This window comes from Sinocyclocheilus grahami, unplaced genomic scaffold, assembly GCF_001515645.1.
Source record: "Sinocyclocheilus grahami isolate Dianchi unplaced genomic scaffold, SAMN03320097.WGS_v1.1 scaffold611.1, whole genome shotgun sequence".
Lineage (NCBI taxonomy): Eukaryota > Metazoa > Chordata > Actinopteri > Cypriniformes > Cyprinidae > Sinocyclocheilus > Sinocyclocheilus grahami.
Window position 1 is genome coordinate 468752 of NW_015505790.1, and position 25228 is coordinate 493979.

At 37.1% G+C, this 25228-nt stretch overlaps 1 protein-coding gene across 1 annotated transcript in view; it reads left to right on the forward strand.

The window, feature by feature from the left end:
- The window catches only part of LOC107557604 (probable global transcription activator SNF2L2), a 42588-nt gene that overhangs the window by 11419 nt on the left and 5941 nt on the right, over positions 1-25228 (forward strand). The window contains exons 10-26 of the mRNA XM_016241083.1: positions 108-278; positions 473-523; positions 657-787; positions 2032-2089; positions 2335-2435; positions 5989-6136; positions 6655-6818; positions 7452-7518; positions 7641-7751; positions 8462-8704; positions 8809-8922; positions 9323-9424; positions 10265-10342; positions 10537-10755; positions 18363-18580; positions 24188-24293; positions 24641-24742. Of these exons, the coding sequence (XP_016096569.1) occupies positions 108-278; positions 473-523; positions 657-787; positions 2032-2089; positions 2335-2435; positions 5989-6136; positions 6655-6818; positions 7452-7518; positions 7641-7751; positions 8462-8704; positions 8809-8922; positions 9323-9424; positions 10265-10342; positions 10537-10755; positions 18363-18580; positions 24188-24293; positions 24641-24742 (2184 nt within the window). The remainder of the gene's footprint in view (positions 1-107; positions 279-472; positions 524-656; positions 788-2031; positions 2090-2334; positions 2436-5988; positions 6137-6654; positions 6819-7451; positions 7519-7640; positions 7752-8461; positions 8705-8808; positions 8923-9322; positions 9425-10264; positions 10343-10536; positions 10756-18362; positions 18581-24187; positions 24294-24640; positions 24743-25228) is intronic.

A 25228-nucleotide genomic window follows, 5' to 3' on the forward strand; every position in this document is an offset into this window, starting at 1 on the left:
AGAAAAATATATATATAAGGAGAGGCAAAAACCACAATCCTTTTAAGGGTCTTAGGGAAGAGGCTTTCCTTAAAGGTTCTCACAGGCTCTCCATCTCTTTTCACTAGGCTGAGGATGAAGAAGGTTACAGGAAGCTAATTGATCAGAAGAAGGACAAGCGTCTGGCCTACCTTCTTCAACAGACCGATGAATACGTGGCCAACCTGACTGAGCTTGTCTATGAACACAAGGCTGCTCAAGCTGCCAAGGAGAAGAAGAGGAAGAGAAAGAAGAAAAAGGTCACAAAGAAACCATAAAATCACTTATGATGAAGTTTGATGTTGTTATTTTAGACATGTTTAATTTGGTTCAGTTCCTTACCGTTTATCCCACCGTGGTTTTGTAAATCTCGACTCCAGTCAGTAGCTTTAGGACATTTCTACGATCATCAAATACTCTATGCTTGTTTATTTCTTTCATGTTTAACCTTCAGAAGGAAGCTGGCGATGCTGAAGGAATGGGAGCCATCGGGCCTGATGGAGAGGTAAATAAATTGCTACGAAAATGAAAGCAGAGTAGACATGAATGTATGTCCCTCCAGTTAACTCACTCTGTCAAACCTAATCTAACACAGCTTGTCACAGAAAACATGCTTTTATGTTTACTTATTCCTGCAGCTCATAGATGAGAACAGCCAGATGAGTGAGCTGCCAGTCAAAGTAATTCAGACTGAGACTGGCAAAGTGCTGCAGGGGACAGATGCCCCCAAGTCCAGTCAGTTAGAGGCCTGGCTCGAGATGAATCCTGGGTAAGCTGTCCTTACATTGCATCCTCTGTGTGTCCGGTAATTGAAAACATTTCCATAAAAATATGACCCGTCACTTGTATTGAGCTGTGAAGCTGTTCTGAGCCATGTGTTCGCAGAAGTGAGTGGTGAAGGAAATGATGAAAGGGATGCACTGAAATTTTGCTCACTGAAAGGAACATTAAAATTAAATATAATGCAAATTGAAATTACTGTGCATGTGTATCATCTTAAAGCTTCTGCTAAGAAAAATATTGCATTACAAAGTACGAAACATTTGACCTAACAAGATAAACACTGTAGTTCACTGCAATAACATTAGTTGTAAATGTATTAATAATATTAAAGTCTGCATGAAATAAATCATGTTATAGATCTTATTGTAAACAATTCACCTGTGAATATGTTTCTTTTTTTAATTATAAATTTAATAAAAGTAATACAATTCAGTCCTGGGTAAGCTGTCCTTACATTGCATCCTCTGTGTGTCCGGTAATTGAAAACATTTCCATAAAAATATGACCCGTCACTTGTATTGAGCTGTGAAGCTGTTCTGAGCCATGTGTTCGCAGAAGTGAGTGGTGAAGGAAATGATGAAAGGGATGCACTGAAATTTTGCTCACTGAAAGGTTCATTAAATTAAATATAATGCAAATTGAAATTACTGTGCATGTGTATCATCTTAAAGCTTCTGCTAAGAAAAATATTGCATTACAAAGTACGAAACATTTGACCTAACAAGATAAACACTGTAGTTCACTGCAATAACATTAGTTGTAAATGTATTAATAATATTAAAGTCTGCATGAAATAAATCATGTTATAGATCTTATTGTAAACAATTCACCTGTGAATATGTTTCTTTTTTTAATTATAAATTTAATAAAAGTAATACAATTCAGTATTGAACTGATCAGAATTTTGGTTTGTGTAATCATTTATGTAATACTAAAAAATGTAATATAGAATAGTGTTTAAAAGGCTCATTTATAATTAGCATTTTCATGTGTCCAGACGTTTTGGGTTTGGGCAAGAATATTCCTTTAAGCGCATCATTAGATGAAAGTGATAGAGAAAGACCTATCCAACAGAGACAGCAGCTTTGTGCAACCCTCCTATGTAGCATATTTTTTATTTAACTGTGTTGGAGGGGGCTTTGATAATGAGCACCTTTTTTGAGCTTGTGTTGTCAATAAACCATTCTAAGGCTTTGAGTGTTTACTAGTGCATTATGCCCTTTAAAACAGCTATGAAGTTGCTCCACGGTCAGACAGTGAAGAGAGTGGCTCGGAATTTGAAGAGGAGGTGAGTGTCCTTATTTCTGCTCATTAAGCATTGACAGCTCCTTGGTGTGGAGTGAGTCATACATACAGTAAGTACACAACATCACACACATTATTATCCTTTTCTCTGCATCCATAAATAATCTCCCATAAGTCTTTTAGCATCTGCCTTAGTAGCTCCTTTATTTTTTACTTATGCTGTATATTGTGGAAGTCAAGCAATCACTGTGCGTTAAATGAGTGTAATGCGCTAATACTCCCTTTTAGGATGATGAAGAGATGGTCTCCAGAGCTGAATCGGAAGAAAAGAGAGTCATCGATCCCAACAGTGATGAAGTATCTGAAACGGCAGCCAAGCACATCATAGAGTATGTTGCCTGTTCTCACTTCAAAGCAAAAAATGCCTTGTTGAGCTGGAGTGCAAAAAAAGTAGGACGGCAAGATTCGGGTGTCGATAGCTGTTATGCTCTTCTTTTATTTCTTACTTCTGTCAGCATCTGCCTCAGCTGGAGGTCCGCCTTTGCTGAACAATATAGTGGGGTTCAAAAGTCCAGTTGTGAAAATGCTTCTATTTTGCACTTTTCCAATTTTTTGATTTTTTTTCATTGCAAATTATATTATCAGCTGAAAAATTTGAGCAAAATAGGAAATTCAGTATTTCACTTGGTCTCTCTTTTACTTTAAGTGCTCAACAAGTACTGAAGATGGCCATGATATGAGATGATTCAAAACATTGTTAACTAAAACTAAAGACATAAACAACATTTTTGTTACTTGAGTAAAATTCATTATATTAAAGTATCTTAAGCATATTTTATTTCAGCTGGTTTCCAAGGCAGCATTTCTCATTTTCATTTAGTTTAACTTCTTTGTCATAAAGTTTAGTTTCATTTCTTTGTTGGAAAGTTTATTTGTTTAAACTATGTTTATTTACTGGTTTAAATTTGATTTAATTTCTTAGACTTTTGAACCTCACCGCACATTCTATAATTACTAGAGCTGTCAAAAGATTAAAATAATTAATCTCAATTAACCTTTAGATGTTTTGTAATTAATCTCAAATTGCAATTAGCTAAAGTTTTCCTCTAAATACACTCAGTGAGCACTTCATTAGCTTTACATCCACACTGCTTCTTAATACAAACGTCTAATCAGTCAATTTCAATGGCGACTCGCTGCATGAAAAAATGCACACATGGTCAAGAGGTTCAAATATCAGAATAGCCAAGAAATGTTACTTAGACCGTGAAGTGATTTAGTTTCATTTCTTTGTTGGAAAGTTTATTTGTTTAAACTATGTTTATTTACTGGTTTAAATTTGATTTAATTTCTTAGACTTTCTTAGACTTAGACTTAGATTTCTTAGACTTAGACTTAGATTTCTAACCTCACCGCACATTCTATAATTACTAGAGCTGTCAAAAGATTAAAATAATTAATCTCAATTAACCTGTAGATGTTTTGTAATTAATCTCAAATTGCAATTAGCTAAAGTTTTCCTCTAAATACACTCAGTGAGCACTTCATTAGCTTTACATTCACACTGCTTCTTAATACAAACGTCTAATCAGTCAATTTCAATGGCGACTCGCTGCATGAAAAAATGCACACATGGTCAAGAGGTTCAAATATCAGAATAGCCAAGAAATGTTACTTAGACCGTGAAGTGATTGTAGGTGCCAGATGAGGTTACAGTGTCTCGGGAACTGCAGGTCTCCTGGGATTTTCACAGACAACAGTCTCTTGAGTTTCCAGAGAGTGGTGTGAAAACTAAAAAGCACCCCGTGAGTGGGCAGTTCTGTGGGTGAAAAGTCCTTGTCAATAAGAGAGGTTGGAGGAGAATGGGCAGTCTGGTTCAAGCTGACAGGAAGATGAAGTAACTGAAATAACCACTCGTTACGTGCTGTGCATTCAGACATTCTCACCTGCACAGCACATTCAACCTTGAACTAGATGGGCTATAGCAACAGAAGAGTACATCAGGTTTCACAACATAAATCTGTAGATCTGTTTTGCCTTGTGTCAGTGGATCAGGCTGATGGAAATGTCTTAATAGAAACCGAGCATCATTTGAAAGGCACAGCCTACTTGCGTATAGCTGCCAGTCAGCACAGCCTCTGATTGCATAGTGTTTTCTGTAGAACCTTTTGTGAAGACACACAAGTCATTTCAAGCTGGCTCAATGAACGTGTCTGCCAGTTTCCAACAAAGGAGAGCCCCATAGGGGGAGTTGTAGATCTTGTCAACATAGACCATAATCTCTATGGATTGTTTCCAGCACCTTGTTGAATTCTTGCTGTGAAGAATTCAGTCATTTACAATATCCAGTGTTACATTGCATTTATACATTTTCCCTGGAAATTGGACCCATGTCCTTTGCATTGATAGTGCCATGCTGACCAGTGAATTTACAGGAAATAATGAAGTGGCCACAGACTGCATATAGAGTGTAATGCATATTTCTAAAGTGTTGTGCATCCAGTTTTAATGTATTTATTTGACATATTAGACGAATTGTTTTAGTGAAAGGTGCAGTTTTACCTTGCTTGTTGCAAGTATCACAAAAATAATTATTTTGGAGACACTTTAGTTTAGGAACTGTAGGAAACGTTTTCCTCGTCGAAGCAGAGACCAGGCGACTCTTAGGTATCTTCAGCAGAGTACTTTATTGAGAACACGCTGCGAGGCACTGCAGTCATCAAAAGTCTGACTAAGGCAGTGATACATTGTAGTTTATATACATTTTAAGGGGGAGGGATACATTCAGTAGAGGTGGAGACAATCTAACCCATAGCATGCAAATGAAGTACAGGAATCCGCCCGACACAGGCATTTTCCCAGCCTTGATCTCATCAGTATAACAGTGTCATTCAAATGCATAGGTGCTAATCCAATGAGTCTGACAGTATCGCCATACTTTCGCATTATCACAGGCAAAGGTACAGCTGTGCTTTGAGCTTAAAAAGCCAGATGGTCAGGAAGAGCATAAAGACAAAAGGTCTGGGCTTCCTGATTTGATCTCCTTAGAAAGGTCATCCTTTTTACCTCAAAATGTAAAACACAAGGTACATAACTTTTTCAGTATATATTGTATTACATTGGAACCTAGATTTAACATTTTATAAATTTGTAATACAGCAGTAACCAATTCTCATATTAACTAGTTGTCTATTAGCATGCATATTAATAGCTTATTGGCTGTTCATTAATACCTATAAAGCGCATATTAATACTTTATTCTGCAAGACCATATTTTCAATCCCTTAATCCTACCACATACCTAAACTTAACAACTACCTTACTAACTATTAATAAGCAGCAAATTAGGAGTTTAGTGAGGCAATAGTGGTAGTTAATAGTTAACAGTGAGAATTGATCCCCAAACTAAAGTGTGACCGATATTTGTCATAAGAATCGTGTAAAATGGAGTTACCTGACAGGGATGAAATGTTTATGGGCGGTACATTTTCACAATTCAAGTGGAATTGTCAGGTGTGGTAATACAGTATGTTACAGGAATAGTACACCCAAAAATTATTATTGTCATTATTACTCACTCTCATGTCGTTCTTCACTCATAAGACTTCCGAACACAAATGAAGATATTTTTAAGATTCTTTAATTATTTTGTTGATCCCTTTAGCGTCCATGCAACCAAAACTTTTTTATGCTTCAAACAGTTATGTAAAAGAAATCCTTATAATTTAAGCGGTTTAATCCAACAATTGCTATATATGATGAATGGATTTGCTTGAACTTTTAATGGATAGACAAAAGTGCTGAAAGAATATAAAAAAATATCTTCATTTGTGTTTCGAAGATGAATGAAAGTCTTTTGGGGAAGGGTAGGCTAAATGATGACAGACAGATTTTTCATTTTTGAGTAAACTATCCCTTTTAATGTTGGACCCTGTGTTGCAGGTCTGCTAAGCAGGATGTGGATGACGAGTATAGTGTTCAGGCAGGACAGACCAGCTCCCAGTCTTACTATGGAGTGGCCCACGCGGTCATAGAGAGGGTGGATAAACAGTCCACCCTACTGATCAATGGGACCCTCAAACACTACCAGGTAAAGGAACAGTTAAACCAAACTCTAAACAGACACCTCCACAGATGCATTATACTCAGAATCCATCTTCTCTGAAGAGAGCTGTGTAGGTTTAAATGATATTTCGAGGGATTCATTATACACTAGAAATGGAACAGGCTGCTGGAAAGAAATCACACAGAGAGGAAATATCAAAAATTGAGTGGTTTGTATTGAATCTGTTATCCCCTTTGGGCAGTAATGGATTTCAAAAGGAAAAACAAGCCCCTTTTTCTTCTAATTTTCTTTTCTTCCCAGCCTGATTGCTGGAGTGTTTTAAAGAAAAACTTCAGAGAGACTGTTTATCCTTTTGAAAGAACTAAGTGAGCACTAGGATTCATGTTTTGATTCCACTCAGCGGCTGTGAAACACCATTTGGGTCTATTGTCCCTTGTTGTTCAATGAACTATTGTGGAATCTGTGTGTCATGCGTCTGCTCGGTTGTCTGTTTGAAATGATTTGATATGATATTACCGCCATATAACAAGTCTTTTGTTCAGATCCAGGGTCTGGAATGGATGGTGTCTCTGTACAACAACAACCTAAATGGTATTCTGGCTGATGAGATGGGACTGGGGAAGACCATTCAGACTATCGCACTTATCACTTATCTGATGGAAAACAAGAGGCTCAACGGGCCGTACCTCATCATTGTACCGCTCTCGTAAGTCCAGCAAACAAGCTGTGAATAACGTGTTCAGAGGTGTAATGAGGTGAGCTGCCTGAGAGGATTTGAGGTGTAATGGCTTCATTAAGTAGCTAAACACTGTTACACATAGTTCAGTTGACCTCTAATGACTGAAAGCACAATAGTGATTCATGATGTTGCGTTTTAGGCAACATATGGCAGCACTACAGGCCACTGAACCGTCGTTATATTGATCATGCATGGTTGGTTGGAGATTTAATTAAATTGATTCTCTGATGGCAGAGCATCTTGTAACATTTTTTGTGTAGTTGGGGGTGTTTTATATTCTCAGTAATGTACATTTAGGCTGCTCTAGGATATCCTTCCCCACTAATGTCACAGAGACTTCCTGTCTGTAAAAGCCCCTTTGGGACATAGTAAAAATAGCCATCAGCGCTGTTTTAGCTTAAGTTAATGTGATTGATTTGTGCAAGGGCCAGAAATGTCCTCAAACCCCCTCACCTCACATCCATCATTAACTCTGTTCCACGGTCACACCATCACATATCATTTAGAGATGTGACTTCGTTTAAAGGTAAAACGTTTATTCCAATCAATGGCTTCTGGTATAAAAATGACAATATTGATTTTTATTCCTCTTTTTTACAGGACTTTGTCCAACTGGGTTTATGAGCTGGACAAGTGGGCACCAAGTATTGTGAAAATTGCCTACAAGGTAGCCATTGATTTTTATTATCACTATGTTTTGTTACTGTGGATGATATAATTTTATGATGTAATATAACATGAAGGTAATAAAATCAGAGGTAATAACGGTTCTGTTTTATTTTGTCTAAGGGCACACCATCAATGCGGAGGTCTTTGGTGCCGCAGCTCCGTAGTGGGAAGTTTAATGTCCTTATAACCACCTACGAGTACATCATCAAAGACAAGCAAATTCTCGCCAAGGTAAAGGCCACATAAATTAGCATTTATGCGTTTGCAGACACTTATATCCGTAGTGACTTACAGTGCATTCTATATATAAACTAACTAAGTTTGGGTCGGTAAGACTTTTTAATGTTGTTGAAAAAAGTATTTTATGCTCACCAAGGCTGCATTTATTTAATCAAAAATACAGCACAACAGAAATATTGTGAATTTTTTTGTTTCTGTTTTCTATTTTAATAGATTTTAAAATGTAACTTAGCTGAATTTTCAGCATCCATTACTCCAGTCTTCAGTGTCACATGATCCTTCAGAAAACATTCTGATATGCTGATTTGGTGCTTAAGAAACATTTCTTCTTTTTTTCTTCTTAATATTTTAGTGGAAACAGTGATGCCTTTTTCCGGAACTAGGAAGTTAAAAAGAGCAGCATTTATTTAAAATGAAAATATTTTGTAACACTGTAAAAGTCTTTACTGTTCCTTTTGAACAGTTAAATGCTTCCATGTAAAAGTATTAATTTCTTTCTTTCTTTAAAAATAAATAAATACATAAATAAATAATAATAATACTGACTCCAAACTGAATGGTTCAGTAGTGTACTTTTTATGTTCATGCATTCCCTGGGACTCAAGCCCATGACCTCGGAGTTGCTTGTGCCAATGCAAAGCCCGTTTGTACAAAAATCAGTGCCTTTATGCTCTAATTGTTGAATCTTTTCCAATTCCCAGATTCGCTGGAAGTATATGATAGTGGATGAGGGCCACCGCATGAAGAACCATCACTGCAAGCTCACACAGGTGTTGAACACTCACTACGTTGCTCCCAGAAGGCTGTTACTTACTGGAACCCCTCTGCAGAACAAATTACCTGAGCTCTGGGCCCTGCTCAACTTCCTGTTGCCCACCATCTTCAAAAGCTGCAGCACCTTTGAGCAGTGGTTCAATGCTCCTTTTGCAATGACAGGAGAGAGGGTAGACTTATATTTCACCCTTGTAGATTTAAATGGCTGTTTTATATGTTACACTGTGGCTTAATCAGGTTTCTCTCTGTTACGGATTGCATTGGTGTTTGTTAGGTGGATCTAAATGAAGAGGAGACCATCCTTATCATTCGTCGTTTGCACAAGGTGTTACGTCCCTTCCTTCTGCGCAGACTGAAGAAAGAGGTGGAGTCTCAGTTGCCTGAGAAGGTAAGTAGCCACTCAGTTTTTTTTAAACAGTTTTTATTAGACATTGTATGATGATAGTAAAAAAACTAGATATGCATTGGATGTACTGAAATGAACATATAGTGCCCAGTCAGAGCAACTAAATGGTTTAATATATGAATGGAAAACAAATCCAGTCACAATTCAGTTTGCGAATATAATATTTACTATAAATATTTTTTTTAATGTTACATTTTCATTTCATTTTTTGCAAAAAGAAAATTTACAACATTATATATTCACAAAATTATTGTATTTATAAAAAAAAGAAAAGAAAAAAGCATTTTTTTTTTGAAAAGCATCTTCAAAATAATGTTTGAATGAAGTCTATATGCCTTGCAATTCAGGCTATGTTGATGCATTGGCTCTTCATTTGTCACAGGTGGAGTATGTCATTAAATGTGACATGTCAGCCATCCAGAAGGTTCTGTACAGGCACATGCAGGGCAAAGGCATCCTGCTCACTGATGTTCACGTCATTCTGGTAAAGGTTGATCTTAATTTCAGCCGTCCAAAGAATACTTTTCCAGAAGTGGTCTGGCTAATCTGGCCTTGTTTGCACCTTGTGGTGAACCCTCTGTATTTGCTCTCGTGAAGTCTTCTCTTGATTGTAGACTTTCACAGTGACACACCTACCTCCTGGAGAGTGTTCTTCTCTTGACTGGATGTTATGAAATGTTTTTCTTTACCATGGAGAGGATTCTCCGATCATCCACCACTGTTGTCCTCCGTGGACGTCCAGGCCTTTTTATGTTGCTGAGCTCACCAGTGCATTCTTTTTTTCTCAGAATGTACCAAACTGTTGATTTGACCACTCCTGATATTCCTGCTATCTTTCTAATGGATTTGTATTGTTTTGAAGCCTAACAATTGTCTGTTTTACTTGTATGGAGAGCTCCTTTGACCGCATGATGTAGGTTCACAACAACAGCTTCCAAATGCAAATGGCACACTTAGAATCAACTCCGGACCTTTTACCTGCTTAATTGAAGTATAAATAATGAAAGAATAGCCCACATCTGTCCACAAAACAGTTTTTCCCTTGAAAAAGGGGAGAGGTACATATTAAAGAGCTGTAATTCCTTAACCTTTCCTCACATTCTGATGAGAATACCCTCAAATTAAAGCTCAGAATGTGCACTTTAAGCCCATATTCATTATATAACTGTAACTTAAATATGTTTTGGTCAGCAGCTAAAATAATAAAAATTGTGAATGTGTGATGTTAATTTAAAAATCCACTCTGCCAGGTATGAAATGCTAGTTACTCGCAAAATAAATGTGTCCTGATTATGTTTTTTGGCATATGTGTGTGTGAAACCAGGAAGAAGATGAAGTTCCAGATGATGAAACTCTCAATCAAATGATTGCTCGTAATGAGGACGAATTTGAGCTTTTCATGGTAAGACTGAAATTGCTCAAAATTTGCTACTTTTACAGATAGTCCCTTGCATGGTGATTCACAGTAATTGTCGTCTCTTTGAAAAGAAAGCCACGTGTTTTTGTGAATTTGTGCATTTTGAATCCATTTAGAAGTAGAACAGGAAACGTACCAGTTACTTTCAAACTTAAGTAATCCATTAATGGCACTTTTAGCGCATGGATTTAGACCGCCGTCGAGAGGATGCACGTAACCCTAAGCGTAAACCTCGGCTAATGGAAGAAGATGAGCTGCCATCATGGATCCTGAAGGATGATGCTGAGGTGGAGCGGCTTACCTGCGAGGAGGAGGAGGAAAAGATTTTCGGCCGTGGTTCCCGTCACCGCAGAGATGTCGACTACAGCGACGCATTGACGGAAAAGCAGTGGCTGAGGGTATGCTGCTTGTGTTATATTTAGTTCATTATAGTCCATGACAAAATTGTAGAATGACACATAGCATAAACATAATCCCATCCATATGTTGAGAGCTCTTGTTACCATAGCAACAGGTAGTCTTTCTCTCTTTCTAATGGTCTCTTTTTATGCTGCATGAAGGTGCACAGTGATGACTCCTCATTATGAGTATTTCCAAGTTGCCATGTTCAAGTTGTCAAGTTACTTCACTTAAGGTTCAGTGCTGATTAGTGTTGTTTTCGTATTCTTTATATACAATAATAGTGTTCATTAATATTTTGAATTTAAATTCAGTTTTTTATATTTTAAAATGTATTTTTATATTTAGCTTGGATTTTATTTCAGTTTTAGTTTCGTCAAAATTTTAAGTTCTTCTTCTAATGTTTATGTTGTATTTATTTCCACTTTATTTCAAGTACAGATAAATCTTTATTAGTTTTAGTTAACAGTAACCACACTTGACCGCAAGAACTGAAATGAAGCCATAATTCATGAAGTGTAGACAATGATCATAAAATTGTAGAGCTATTAGCGTCTGTCTTATTAAAGTGAGTGTCATAAGCTGGGCTATGCAACATTCACATTGGCATCATGTTCAGAAAGCTCAGCAGATTTCTGCAGAATTGGGACAGCCATCATTTATAAAATGTACAAAGCCCCTGTTCATTGCATATGCATTTATAAGATATTTTGGTTAATTTGATAACAGCTGTCAGCTACCAATAAGAGTGTAGTGATCTTCTGTCTGGTCCAAGAACTGGTAAATTAAACAGGGTTCATACAGATACTGTCAAATAAAATTCCAGGACTTTCAAGGCTACTTTTTTGGTTTTCAAGGACTAAAATCAGATCTCACTTATCAATCAATATTGTTATTATCTTTCAAATTCTAATAAATAAACTAATAAAACAAAATGGTACAAATAAAGTGCAGCACATGCAAAGAATGCAATGACTGTGGCAACTTTAACATTTGAAAGGATACTATGGAAAAGTTATCGCTTTCCTTATTCAAACTGATTGTTTTTTTCATGAATATATGATTGACCTAAAGAATAAAGCTATAACGATGAGGCAATAATAATTGGCCTCAAATAAAGTATCAAAACCAAGTAAATGGTTTTATTGAACAACACTGTTAAATACATAATGTAAATGCCTATATTATAACAAATACCTGCAGAGGGCGCCAAAAATTTTAATATTTGGCCACATGCAAAATCAGAAACGTTTATTTTGAAATCGCGATGTACAATACATTGCATATTTAGAAATATGTTGATATATTTCTAAATATGAAATATATTGGAGAGATATAAATAAAAAAAATTTTTTGCAACAAACAGTTATATTATGCCTGATAAACATGATTTAAGTCCTGATGTCCTCTACAGTGGACATGTATGAAATCAATGCCCTGGTCTGTAACAGAAAGTCATTTTTTGATTTGACACCCTATAACGTTTTGACATAACGTCTGAGATGTTGGTTTATGAAATACAATTTGAAAAGTAGTCAGATTTAAATTATAATTACACAGATTTGAAAATTCCGTTGGCTAATTACAGGGCCTAACGTTAACCCAACTGATGGAAATAAATAATAACTGAACAGTTTTGTTGCAAAGCACAATATTATGGTGAAATTAGATCTCGTGTTTGTTGAGTTAAAACGGAATTATTGTTGTATAAGCATAGCAAGCATCATAGCAAAAATGCTAACAAACTTAAGAGTTATACCCACCAATTAACATTAGCCCTTCATTCATGACATAGATACCGTAATAATCATACAGAGAGATAGTTGCATACCTTTATCTTTTGCTCGTTTCTCCTCTTCTTCTTTTCTTTTTTTTCTAAATTGGGCACGGATCCCCCGTTCCCCCCCTTGTCCGTTCCATTTGGGAGAGACCCAGAGGTGAACTGTCCCCCGCGCCGCTCCCCTTTCCCCTTTCCCCTTCTCACACAGCTTCTGTGCATGGCACCTTCTCAGCAAGCAGGGGCGCCAATTTGCCAATTCCCCACACAGTGAAATGATAGATAATAGAAAACCGCTTCGCAGCGGCGGTGCAGAGGATTATTATTATTTTTTTTAACTGCTTGTGCCGCCCCCCATGTATCATGAAAAAAGGCTGCCCGGTTCGCCCGTGCCAAAAACTGCTACTGAGCAACCCAAACTCACCGCATATGCAGAGGAAGAGTTTAGCCCCTTTTACACATACAGTCTTTACTGGTAAATTACCATTAAGAGATCATGTGTGAACAGGACCTTTTCAAAAATACAGGTAAATGCATTCTGACAGTCATATCGTTCTTATGGAGATGACATGATTACTCTGAGCTGTTTACAAAGCTCTGCTGCTTTTTTAATAGCTTTTCTATGTAAATATGACGCTAGATGGAAATCTTTGACCATTGCGCCTCGCAGCTTCGCGCTCGAGACCCAGGCTTCTTTTCCATTCATCAGCTGTGACTCTGCAATTGGATACTATTATGCGCATCTCGTGTTTATACGAGCAAAAACTTCTGATTGGCTAGTAATGTTAGTTTGGTTGAGAGTGAGAGCTGTGTTCCTCTCATACATTGGTAGGCGAACTCATGAACTCGAACGTGATATCAACAAGGGTTTTTAAATGTAGGATGACTATCTTTTTTTTCCAGCAGCCAAACACCGCTCGCCGGTGATCCGGCACGGTGCCGGAGAACTTTAAGCCCTGCAATCAGTAAATATGGGGATTGTTAGGAGGCCATGATGGTCAGAGGCCAATGGGCAAATTTGGCCAGGATGCAGAGGTCACACCTCTACTCTTTTCGAAAGACATCCTGGGATTTTTAATGACCACAGAGGGTCAGGACCTCGGTTTATCGTCTCATCTGAAGGACAGTGCTTGTTGACAGTATAGTGTCCCCATCACTATACTGGGGCGCTAGGATCCACACAGACCACAGGGTGAGCACCCCCTGCTAGCACCTCTTCCAGCAGCAACCTAGTTTTGTTAAATGTTAATTTTGTATTTACCATGATAACAATTCAATAGAATCATTGTAAGTTACTAATTATAATGCTTATATTTCCTCAGTTATTCAAAAAGCAGCTACAGAAAGCGAGCAAACAATATTTACATTACCAAAGAACATCATCTCTGACTCAGTCTAGTGCGAGTTTATGCACTTTAAAAAACACTCCCGTTATAATCAGTGAAGCTGTCTACATTGTATGTTGAATAAATCTCTTATACTTACATTGCACGTACATCTGAACTTTGTTGTTTATGATGAGAGAATTCGCGAGTCAGAATTCAGTTAGTGCATGCTCAACAACAAAACTCTGCTGTTTCAGCGATAACTCATCTGAACGCCTTTGATTGGCTATTGCATTCATAAGCTCAACATAATTGTGTGTGATTGGTTATAATGCCCAACACTGTAAAACATGAAACAAATAAGCCCTTACATTAATTAGATAGTATTACAATCTCTTATACTTACATTGCACGTACATCTGAACTTTGTTGTTTATGATGAGAGAATTCGCGAGTCAGAATTCAGTTAGTGCATGCTGAACAACAAAACTCTGCTGTTTCAGCGATAACTCATCTGAACGCCTCTGATTGGCTATTGCATTCATAAGCTCAACATAATTGTGTGTGATTGGTTATAATGCCCAACACTGTAAAACATGAAACAAATAAGCCCTTACATTAATTAGATAGTATTACTAGCCTAATAATAATAATAATCGTCTTGCTATCATCAGTGGCATCAGCCACAGGCGATATCTCTGACTATCGTCGATATATGATATATCGTCTATTGGCACAACTCTACTGTGTGATAGTCTCCACACACAAAAATGGTTTCTTTTGTAACTTATGCTTGAAATCATTCTCCAAGATTGCTTTTACACAGGAAATTAGGACGAAGCATCTCCCCATCGCACAGCTCAGTGGCTCAACAAATTGATTTTGACGCTTGACTGCACAGAGTTTAGCAAACAGTCAACTGTGTTGGGAAAATGAAGTCTGTTGCGAGGTGTGAGAGAATACGTATCAGTCTAGGGCAAATAAATACTCTGGCCATTTTCCGTCTGCCTTCAACCTAAAATCTGTTCTTGCCTTGTGCGATATAACATCTAAATGGTGTATATGTATGTACATTATGTGTGTTTCAAAAGAAAGGTCAGTCACCCATAGCGCTTCTGTTGCTGAAAAGGGGTCATTCACACGGACAGCCAAGTCATTCGTTTTCAGAGTGAAATGGCCACTTGAGGCGACAGTAAGATGACGTGGCTGTCTCCAGTGATTCAGCAAAGTTGAGAAAAGATAACTTTATGGTAAAAAGCACTCTGACACAACTACTAATGGGAATAAAGTAATTGGAACTTGTGTAATGCATCTCCTGTGAGATACTGTAGCCAAGTGTGGGCATGTCAAAGGAGAAGTACATGTTACTTTTAGCGATTTCACTTGTTTTGTTCTTGCCCACATACAGGGATCAAATAAATTTTTGGCCTAATGGTTAAAGAGTCGGACTTGTAACCCCAAGGTCGTGGGTTCAAGTCTCGGAACAGGCAGGGATTGTAGGTGGGGGGAGTGAATGACCAGAGTACTCTCTGCCTCTCTTAATACCATGATTGAGGTGAGACCCTTGAACAAGGCATCGGACCCCCAACAGATCCCCGGGCGCCGCAGCAAAAACAGCTGCCCACTGCTCCAGGTGTGTGTGTTTGTTCATCACAAAAAAATGTGCTGATGTTTTGCGGAGGCGGTGCTTATTCATACTATTATATCATAGAGTAGAACATTCCTAAATCTGTCATTTTGGCAGACTGCCTTCAATATAAGCTGTTTTTAGAATAACGAGAAAGTTTTGAGTCCTGAAACTTACAGGATGTTTTTATAGAACAGTGACCTATTACAGTATATGTTAAAAGATCAAGGGGATTTTGATATCTCAGTTCATGACCCCTTTAAGTAATGGCTGCTGAAAATTAAACATTTATAAATTACAATTTTAAATATAGAAGTTAATTAAAATTTTAATGAGATTTCACAATAATGCAGTTTTACTGTATTTTTGTTCCAGTAAATGTATGTGTATTTCTCTGTCTTGTTTCAACAACCTACAGATTATACCCACACAGTCTATGATTTTGAAGTCTGCACCCCCAGTATCACATGATGTCAAGAGCACACTTCTTTCACAGGTGCTGCTGAGCTCTTTTTTCCGTCAGATTAGCTCAGTACCCACAGGTGCAACCTCACCATGACAACGGTTGAGGTGATGGAGGAGGGGGTTATCCATTATTGGCTCAGCGTTACTAAAACACAGCCAGAGGCGTCTCTGCAGACAGCCAGTATTTTAACCCAGGATCTCAGCCATGGGATGCATCATTTGAGTGCTCCGGACACAGCATTTAAAAGGATGATGTGTACCCCCTGCGCTGACCTGCTGGATAATGCACAAAATTTATGTGGTGCTAAAAAGCATGCATAATTTTTTCTTTGTGATTACATAAATGTAAAAGTGAACCGTGTAAATTTATGTACACTACTGCTCAAAAGTTGGGGGTCAAAAGAAGCCTCTTATGCTCATCAAGGCTGTATTTATTGGACCAAAAATACAATAAAAACAGTAGTATTGTAAAATATTATTACAATTTAAAAGTTTTCTATTTTAATGTATCATAAAATAGAATTTATTCCTGCAGAGCAAAGCTGAATTTTCAGCAGTCCAGTCTTCAGTGTCACTTCAGTGATTCTTCAGAAATCATTGTAATATGTTGATTTCATGCTCAAGAAACATTTATTATTATTATCAATGTTGAAAACAGTATGTGGAAATTGTGATATATTTTTTTCATGTTTCTTAAATGAATGGAATGTTCAAAAGAACAGCATTTACATGAAATAGAAATATTTTGTAACATAAATGTCTTTACTGTCACTTTACTGTCGGATAAATGCATGCTTGTTAAATTCCCAAAAATAAACAAATAACTTTATAGACCCCAAAGTTTTGAATGTTATGGTACATTGGATTATATTTCAGATGTGAAGTAAACGTTATATAACTAAGTGGACAAAGTAATTTTGTGTCTCTTAAAACAGGACATTAGCATTTGTATTTGCTTGCATATAAATGTCTTTACTGTCACTTTACTGTCGGATAAATGCATGCTTGTTAAATTCCCAAAAATAAACAAATAACTTTATAGACCCCAAAGTTTTGAATGTTATGGTACATTGGATTATATTTCAGATGTGAAGTAAACGTTATATAACTAAGTGGACAAAGTCATTTTGTGTCTCTTAAAACAGGACATTAGCATTTGTATTTGCTTGCAATGGCAAGTACAAACTCAAAACTGATTGTTTTAGTTATTTATTTAATTTGGGAATTTATCCACAACATGCACTGTTAGGTTGGATATAGGCCTGGACCCTCTTTCATAACATCTTGGTAGAGAGTCAAAATCAAAATTGCACCACAGAAACTCACATTAATTTGTTTTTATGTGCGAGTTTTGGTTTCAAAAGCGGATACTCTTTAGGGTCTGTTTATTTGTTCATTGTTCATTTCTGGCTTTGTGCATAAATGAGGGCTCTGGCTCAGCTGCATAACAGGTGTGTTTATTTACTTTGCTCTGAGGATCAAGCCTTCTGTATTATGATAACCGACCTTTGAGTTTTACAGCAAATCTTACAGAAGCCCAAAAAACAAAGACAGATATACATTTCTTGCTTTTCAAAACTTCTCTGGAAGTTGATGGTTTTACTCTGGAGTCTCGCTCATTCAGTAGTGGAATTACAAATGTTTTTGGGCATATTCTGAGTTTTAAAATCTTACTGTGCAGACAGCAGGGGCAGGCATTAGGCCAAACTCAACAGCACAAATGCATTGAACCATACAGTATATTCACTGAAGGCGAATGACTCATTCTTTGTAAATAATCTGACTGGAAGATGAGAGAATACCTCTATATCCATCTGTGTAACAAAAGGAAGGGCGGGATGGAAAAGAGATGCCAGACAGATGGATTTAATTAAGAGCAGTTCTGCACAAATTCTGATCTCAATCATGTCAGATTGTGAGACTGATGAAAGTCCAAACAGCTCCATAATCAGGGCCCGTAGTCAGTAGTTTCTTTCACTTCTAAATGTAGTTTATGGTAATGAGCATGGCTTTTATGGCTGCCTATAGGGAGGTGAAGTCCTCAAATCAAATATCCACTGTCATACAGAGAAGCCTAATCAGTGAAATTTGCATTTGTAGAATCATAGCTATGGCATTTTTCTGTTTGGCATCTATTTGATTTAGCTTGTGATTTAGATGAAGAGGCTTCAGTCCCAAATGCTGTATGTGCCTGGACAAATTTTCTTTGGTGGATCAAATATATATTGAAATCATCACGCACATCTAAATACAAATTGCCAGTAGACCGTAAATATAATCTAGTGATCAACAGTTGTATCTTGTTTACTTTTCTTATCATTTCTCTTCACTTATCAATTTCTCTTCAAAAATGTATCTTCACATCATTAACTAGCCAACGTGGCCTTAACTGTTGAACTTGACCTCTGGCAGGCTATAGAGGATGGCAACCTGGAGGAAATCGAGGAGGAAATACGGCTGAAGAGGCGCAAGCGTAGGAGACACGTGGACAAAGACATGAGGCGTGAGGACGCAGACAAAGCCAAGAAGAGAAGAGGACGTCCTCCAGCAGAGAAGCTCTCCCCAAATCCACCCAAACTCACAAAACAGATGAATGCCATCATTGATACAGTCATCAATTACAGAGATGCGTAAGTGCTGTTAAACTTCCACCAATGGCTCATAGTGCCTACCCATTCCTCAGCTCACTGTGGTGTTGCAGGTGACTCTTTGAGCTGGCCGCTCATGTGTAGTTAAGTGACCTGGAATATCTGGAATGTAATTATGTACCGTTGAACTCTCAGTGGCTTTGTGCTGAACATACTGTTTTCAACTGTTCCAGGAATTCACAATGTGGTGATAGGCAAATAGGATGTTGACAGGCACTGTTACTGTAGTCCAGATATTCCATGTGGAATGACTCCTCACTGGGGTAACAACCAGAAGTAATATGAGGTGAAGTAATGTGAGGGCAGTCATGTAGGATGTAGGCATTGTAAAATCAAATTGCAGCAGGCTAAAAAAATCCTGCATGCTGTTTTACATAGATAGTGGTCCTTTCAGTTGATTTGTTCACTGAACATAACTGTTAACGATTGAAAATTAAGATATTCAAATTTTTCAAGAATGTCCATAAACGATTGTCATTTCAAATTAACAATCAATTAATCGTTAACATTAAAAATGCTAAATGTGCTTTCAGAATTTAAAAGCACATTCACAGAGCTATTTATAATCTACAAATTTAAGCAAATATACTTGAAAAAGTTATGGTATTTTTCACTATGAATGCAATATTTTCCAATTTTTTAAGGTCGGTGAGATTGTTTAAAATGTTTTTGAAAGATGTTTCTTGTGCTCACCAAGGTTGAATTTATTTAATGAAAAATGCAGTAAAGACAGTAATATTGTGAAATATGTATTACAGTTTATAATAACTGTTTTCTATTTTAAAGGGGTCAATTGATGCGCTTAAAATTTTTCCTTTCTCTTTGGAGTGTTACAAGCTCTTGGTGCATAAAGAAGATCTGTAAAGTTGCAAAGACTAAAGTCTCAAATTCAAAGAGATATTCTTTATAAAAGTTAAGAGTCAGCCACGCCTACCTAAAACGGCTCATTCTAACACGCCCCCACATATCTACATCACTATCTGGGATGTTGGGAAATGGACTGTCATGCCCCTCTGAGAATTTCAAATCAGCTTCAGACTGACACTCAAATTGTGGTGCTGCTGAGAAAGTCTCGTCACACTCGCCATGGTTTGATTTCGGCAGAGTGGAGGATTTGGAATTACACGGGCGCCTCTTGTCAGGAAAAAAACCCATAGCTTGATGTGTCACCAAATTAGGCTGCAATCCCACAAATTGAAGGTAATTCATCAGATTGATATGCTGGCTGTCTCTTTTGGTGGTCCCCATGACAACCTTCCAGTTAACAGCACACATCAGTTGTGGAATAATCATTTTGCTGTCTGAACATGGCAGTAATTTTACATGATAGATAAATCTCTCTAATCTAGCCCATATTTAAACCAAGACATCTAGAGATGACAGTTGAGTAGTATTTAAGCGTCTCTGAAACAGACGTTCTTGGCAGTTATTTTAAATTTATGATGCTATGGAACTTGAGTCACATAAAGTGAAAACTAAGCATTTGTCCTCAAATGACTAGAAACCCAGTCTCAGTGACACACTCTCATGACTAATCCCAAACAGGAGAGCAGAAAATGCTTTCAGCTGGCATTTTTAACTTGAAGCGTGTAATTTCTGTCACTAGCGCAGCACTGACTGTTATCAAACAGGTTTTATGAACGGAGGGTTAAGGCCATTGGTCGGCAGATAATGTTGCCCTCACTGTAAAAAATGACCTTGAATTTAACAGTAAAAAACTGTAAAAATGCTACAGTAAAAACCTGTTAAATGATTAACGGTAAATTCCCCTACTATATACGGTGAAAAACTGTATTGGACATTACATGTATTGGACATTAATTGTACGGTAGTATACCGTTTTTGGAAGTGAAAAAGACTGCATAATATACAGTGAACAACCGTAAATTGACATTCCCAGAATTCCCTGCGTTACATTTCAAATTTGATGTTTTTTTTGTTGAAATAACTATGTTTCTTCTTAGTTTTTTCTTATCAGTTTTGTATATTAGGGTTTATGCATTTAACAATAAATTTAGGCATATATTAGGCATTTAACAATAAATTAATGTTTATTGCATTATTTCAGTTTCATGTTACCATGGTGGTGTTTGGTGTTTGTGTGAATGACACTGTGCACCTTCTATATATGTTAGTATTTAGAAAGCTGCTTGTGATGGGCTTTGGCTCATCATGTGACTTTCTTATCACCACCTGCATTTGGTGGTTATCAGTGTATTACAAAGGTACAAAACAGATTTCAGTACTTCAATAGGTTGGTATATTAACATTATATCAGTTAATGAAATTACGGTATTTAACTGTAAATTTAAGTTAAAACCTAAAATGTTGCTACCATTTTTTTAACGGTAAAATTCCAACAACCACAGCTGTCGTTTTTTTACCGTAAATTTTACGGAATTTTTTTTACAGTGCTGATAATATTGAAGGTCGGCTGCTTATCTCCTGTGCAGAGCAATTGGGATCTATTTTTTATTATATATTTTCAACTATTCCTTACTCAACAGAAGGTGCCGAGATTATGGAAATCCTCTACAGTCATCCCAGTGGCTAAAAATAATCATCCAGTAGAACTAAATGATTTTAGGCCAGTTGCGCTTACCTCTTTAGAAATGAAGAGTTTTGAGAGACTGTTGAAAAAAAAGAGCTCCTTACAATGGTAGAAGATTCTCTCGATCCTCTTCAGTTTGCTTATAGGACCAGGCGTGGGGTAGAGGATGCTACGGCCATCTTGTTGAATTTGGTACTTAAGCATTTAGAGGGAACTAAGACTAATGCTAGAATTTTATTTGTTGATTTCTCATCTGCTTTTAATACGATTCAACCTCACATTTTAGTAGAGAAACTTTTGAGCTTTGGTTTTGATTTTTGTATCAGTGGGTGGATCCTTGACTTTCTAACTGATCGAATTCAGAGAGTAAGGGTAAATGGGTGTTTGTCAGAGGTACTATCTTCATCCACAGGGTCCCCTCAGGGATGTGTGCTTTCTCCACTCGTGTATATTTTATACACTGACGATTGCAGGAGTAGGCATGAGAATAGATTTATTGTAAAATATGCAGATGATTCAGCTATTGTCAGCCTCCTCCATGCGGATGAAAATGACCATGGCCTCGTGGTAGATGATTTTGTTCAGTGGTGTGATAATGCATTCCTGCAAATAAATGTGTTAAAAACTAAAGACATGCATATTGATTTTAGGCGTAATCAAAGTGATATAAAGAGAACAACTATTAAAGATCAGGAGGTGGAGGTTGTGGAATCATATAAGAATTTGGGATGTGTGATTGATAACAAGCTGAATTTTAATGTCAATGTGGAGAAGATTTGTAAAAGGGGCCAGCAGCGTCTGTATTGTCTACGGAGACTGTCCAAATTTAATGTTGATAGATTCCTGATGACTCTGTTTTAAAAATCTTATATTGAGTCTGTTTTAACATTTGCTATGTTATGCTGGTATGGCAGTCTTAGTGTCAAGGCAAAGACGGCATTGGTGAAAATAGATAACACTAGCAGTAAGATTTTAGGCGTTTAGCAGAGTCATCCTACCGACCTATATAATCGCCAGGTAGTTAGAAAAGCCCAATCTATCTTAACGGTTACTTGCCATCCTCTCTACTCTGAGTTTCCGTTTTTACCCTCAGGATCTCGGTTAAGATTTCCTTCTGTTAGGAGTAACAGGTACAAACATTCATTTATTCCTACTTCTATCTCTTTGCTAAATTCGGGCAGGTGGGGAGTATGTGGAAGCAGGTAGTTGTTTGGTCTTGTTTTTTTTTTTTTATGATGTAATTTTAAATGTAATTTTTTATGTACTGTAAATTGTCTTTTTTGTATGCTGGTCTTGCTGTAAAACCAATTGCCCTTAGGGGACATAAAGAAAGAAAGAAAGAAAGATAGTATTACCCCTCATACTGATGAGTTTGTTTCTTCATTGGTACAGATTTGGAGAAATTTAGCATTACATCACGTGTTTACCATTCCTCTGCAGTGAATGGGTGCCGTCAAAATAAGAGTCTAAACAGCTGATAAATGCACAATTCCAGCTACATGTTTGAAATAAATGTCATTAAGACATTTTTAACTTTTTGGTTTCAAGATCAAGCACTGTTTACAAGCAAAAACAGTCCACAGTTCTACACAAATATGTTGGTGGATTTTGATGTGAGAGGACAACATCTTTTTTACTGGAAGGCAGCATTATTATGGATTATGGACTTGTATTTTGGCCAGAAGTGATGGTTTTAATTTGAAGTTAAAACACCTTAATGATGGATTTGTTGATATTAATTGATGGGCTGGATTCGCATGGATTATTATTATGATGTTTTTATCATCTGTTTGAAATCTTATTCAGCACATATTCACAGAGGATCCATTGGTGAGCAAGTGATGTACAGGCAATTAAAATGTCTCCTAATCTGTTTTGATGAAGAAACAAACTCGTCTACATCTTGGATGGCCTGAGGAGGAGTCATTTCAATTTGGGGTGAAATATTTCTTTAAGCCACTGGTTAAGCACCATAGAGTCAGTACTAATATTGGTTATTGGCTAATATTAGTTATATATCTTAATTTATCTGTGACCAAATTGTATATTTCATTGTGCATGCACATTTCCTCTATTTTACATTTAGATCACCTTTGGCGTCATGTAATGCTCACTTAAGTTAATCTTTAAAAAACTCTTAAGAATTCAGTAAAACTGTTAAAATAATCTTTAACAAATGATTATCCATTTTTCAAAATGTACATTATAATATTATGATTATTTGGATAAAATAGTATACATTTAAAATTGGATAGCATAAAAAATCAGATAACGTGTTTCAGATGTTAATATTGGTACATCCCAATATACAGATGGCTTGCTTGTAGTTCCCTTTGTAGTTCTCTTTGCATATTAAGTCAGGATAGGAGAAAATATTTTAATATTTAAAAAAAAATTTAACTAGTCTTATAAGCACATTCAGTAGAATTTCTCCAATTAATTTAGCAACTGACAAACATTATGAATGCCTTCATAATAATGACATAGTTGGCATGCTGAGCTGCCAATTCAGAAATCTTATACTAAGCTTCTAGGAGTTGAAAGCTGTTTAGCATTGTGCTGCAGTCTGCACCCCCAGACTAACACTAAACATGCATCTGCAGCAGAAACTATAAATTGAGGTGTGTATGAAGGTCGACACACCATAATTGCACCAATTTGAGCCCTGATTTAATCACTGGATGTGTAATGAATCACCTGTGCTGTGAATATTTAGAGGAACTGTTACAGACAGATATGGGCAGATGTCAGGGTCCAATGAGACAGAAAAAAAACCACTCCTTGTCGGCAGTATGTCTCGAGAAATATTGCTTCTGGAGACCTTTATACCATTTCCTGTTGTCCTGGATTTAGACTTGTGTCATCTCCTGTTGGCTTGGGGTGAGCTTGTCAGTAGAGCACGAGTATGATGGTAATGCAAACCAATCTGACATTATTCCACAAAGTTGGAAATCCGCCTAGGCTGATCGCATAGTTTATCTCTCAATGTGCAGTCAGAGGAAATCAGGATAACCCTCAATCTCTGCTTCTGATCACAGATTAGGCCGTCAGCTCAGCGAGGTCTTTGTGCAGCTGCCCTCCAGGAAAGAGCTTCCTGAATACTATGAACTGATAAGGAAGCCAGTGGACTTCAAGAAGATCAAGGTAAGTGAGTTACAGTACGTCTTTTATTTCAGTGTGACCTTTACATCACATGTTCTGCTGTGACGCATTACCGTACAATCCGGACTGGCACACTCATTACTCCAACTGGACGATAACGGTATTACCTTACAACAGAGAATTGTTTTTTGATGCAAGGCCAGATAAACTGATCTTTTCACACTTCTAATGGGCCGTTTTACTCCCTTTATGTGTTTTTCGTATAAATTTGATGATGTCGGTGGCTCTTATTTTCTGTTGCAACTCTAATTGGCAATTTCCTCAGTTGTTAAACTTGAACCCTACAGGTGAAGAATGTTTTGTTGTTACAAGTGTTCTTGTTCGTCCAGGAGCGTGTGCGTAACCACAAGCACAGGAATGTGAGTGATCTGGAGAAAGACGTCATGCTTCTTTGTCACAACGCTCAGACTTATAATCTAGAGGGCTCTCAGGTGAGTGAATAAATGGATTGAACAACCTCCATTACTGTTTTAAGTATGAATTGCCTCGCAGCACTACACCATCATTTTGTTGTGATTATATGTTGCATGAATTCCATGAAGTGCCTGTCATACATGCAAATACTAAGCATGTCATTATTGAACAAAGACCTGAATAGTCACTGATGTGTTTGAAGAATAGCTATCATGCTTTATAAAATTTGGATTTTGGGTTTGTCTGAAGAACTTTATTACTGCCTGTTCCCAGATAATGTAATTATTTATTAATGTGAAGCTTTATAAGAACTGCACATTATATTTCAGATCAATTTATGCAGATCTCTTTACACGGTACTTTCATTGGGGGTTTTGCATTGTGTATTTTGAGAGGATTACAGGATTACTGACCGGATTTTGTCTGTGTCTGAAATCAATATTTCATCCTTTCTGAAATGAGCCCAATCTGGAGATGCAGTCCAGACCACTGCAAAAATATTA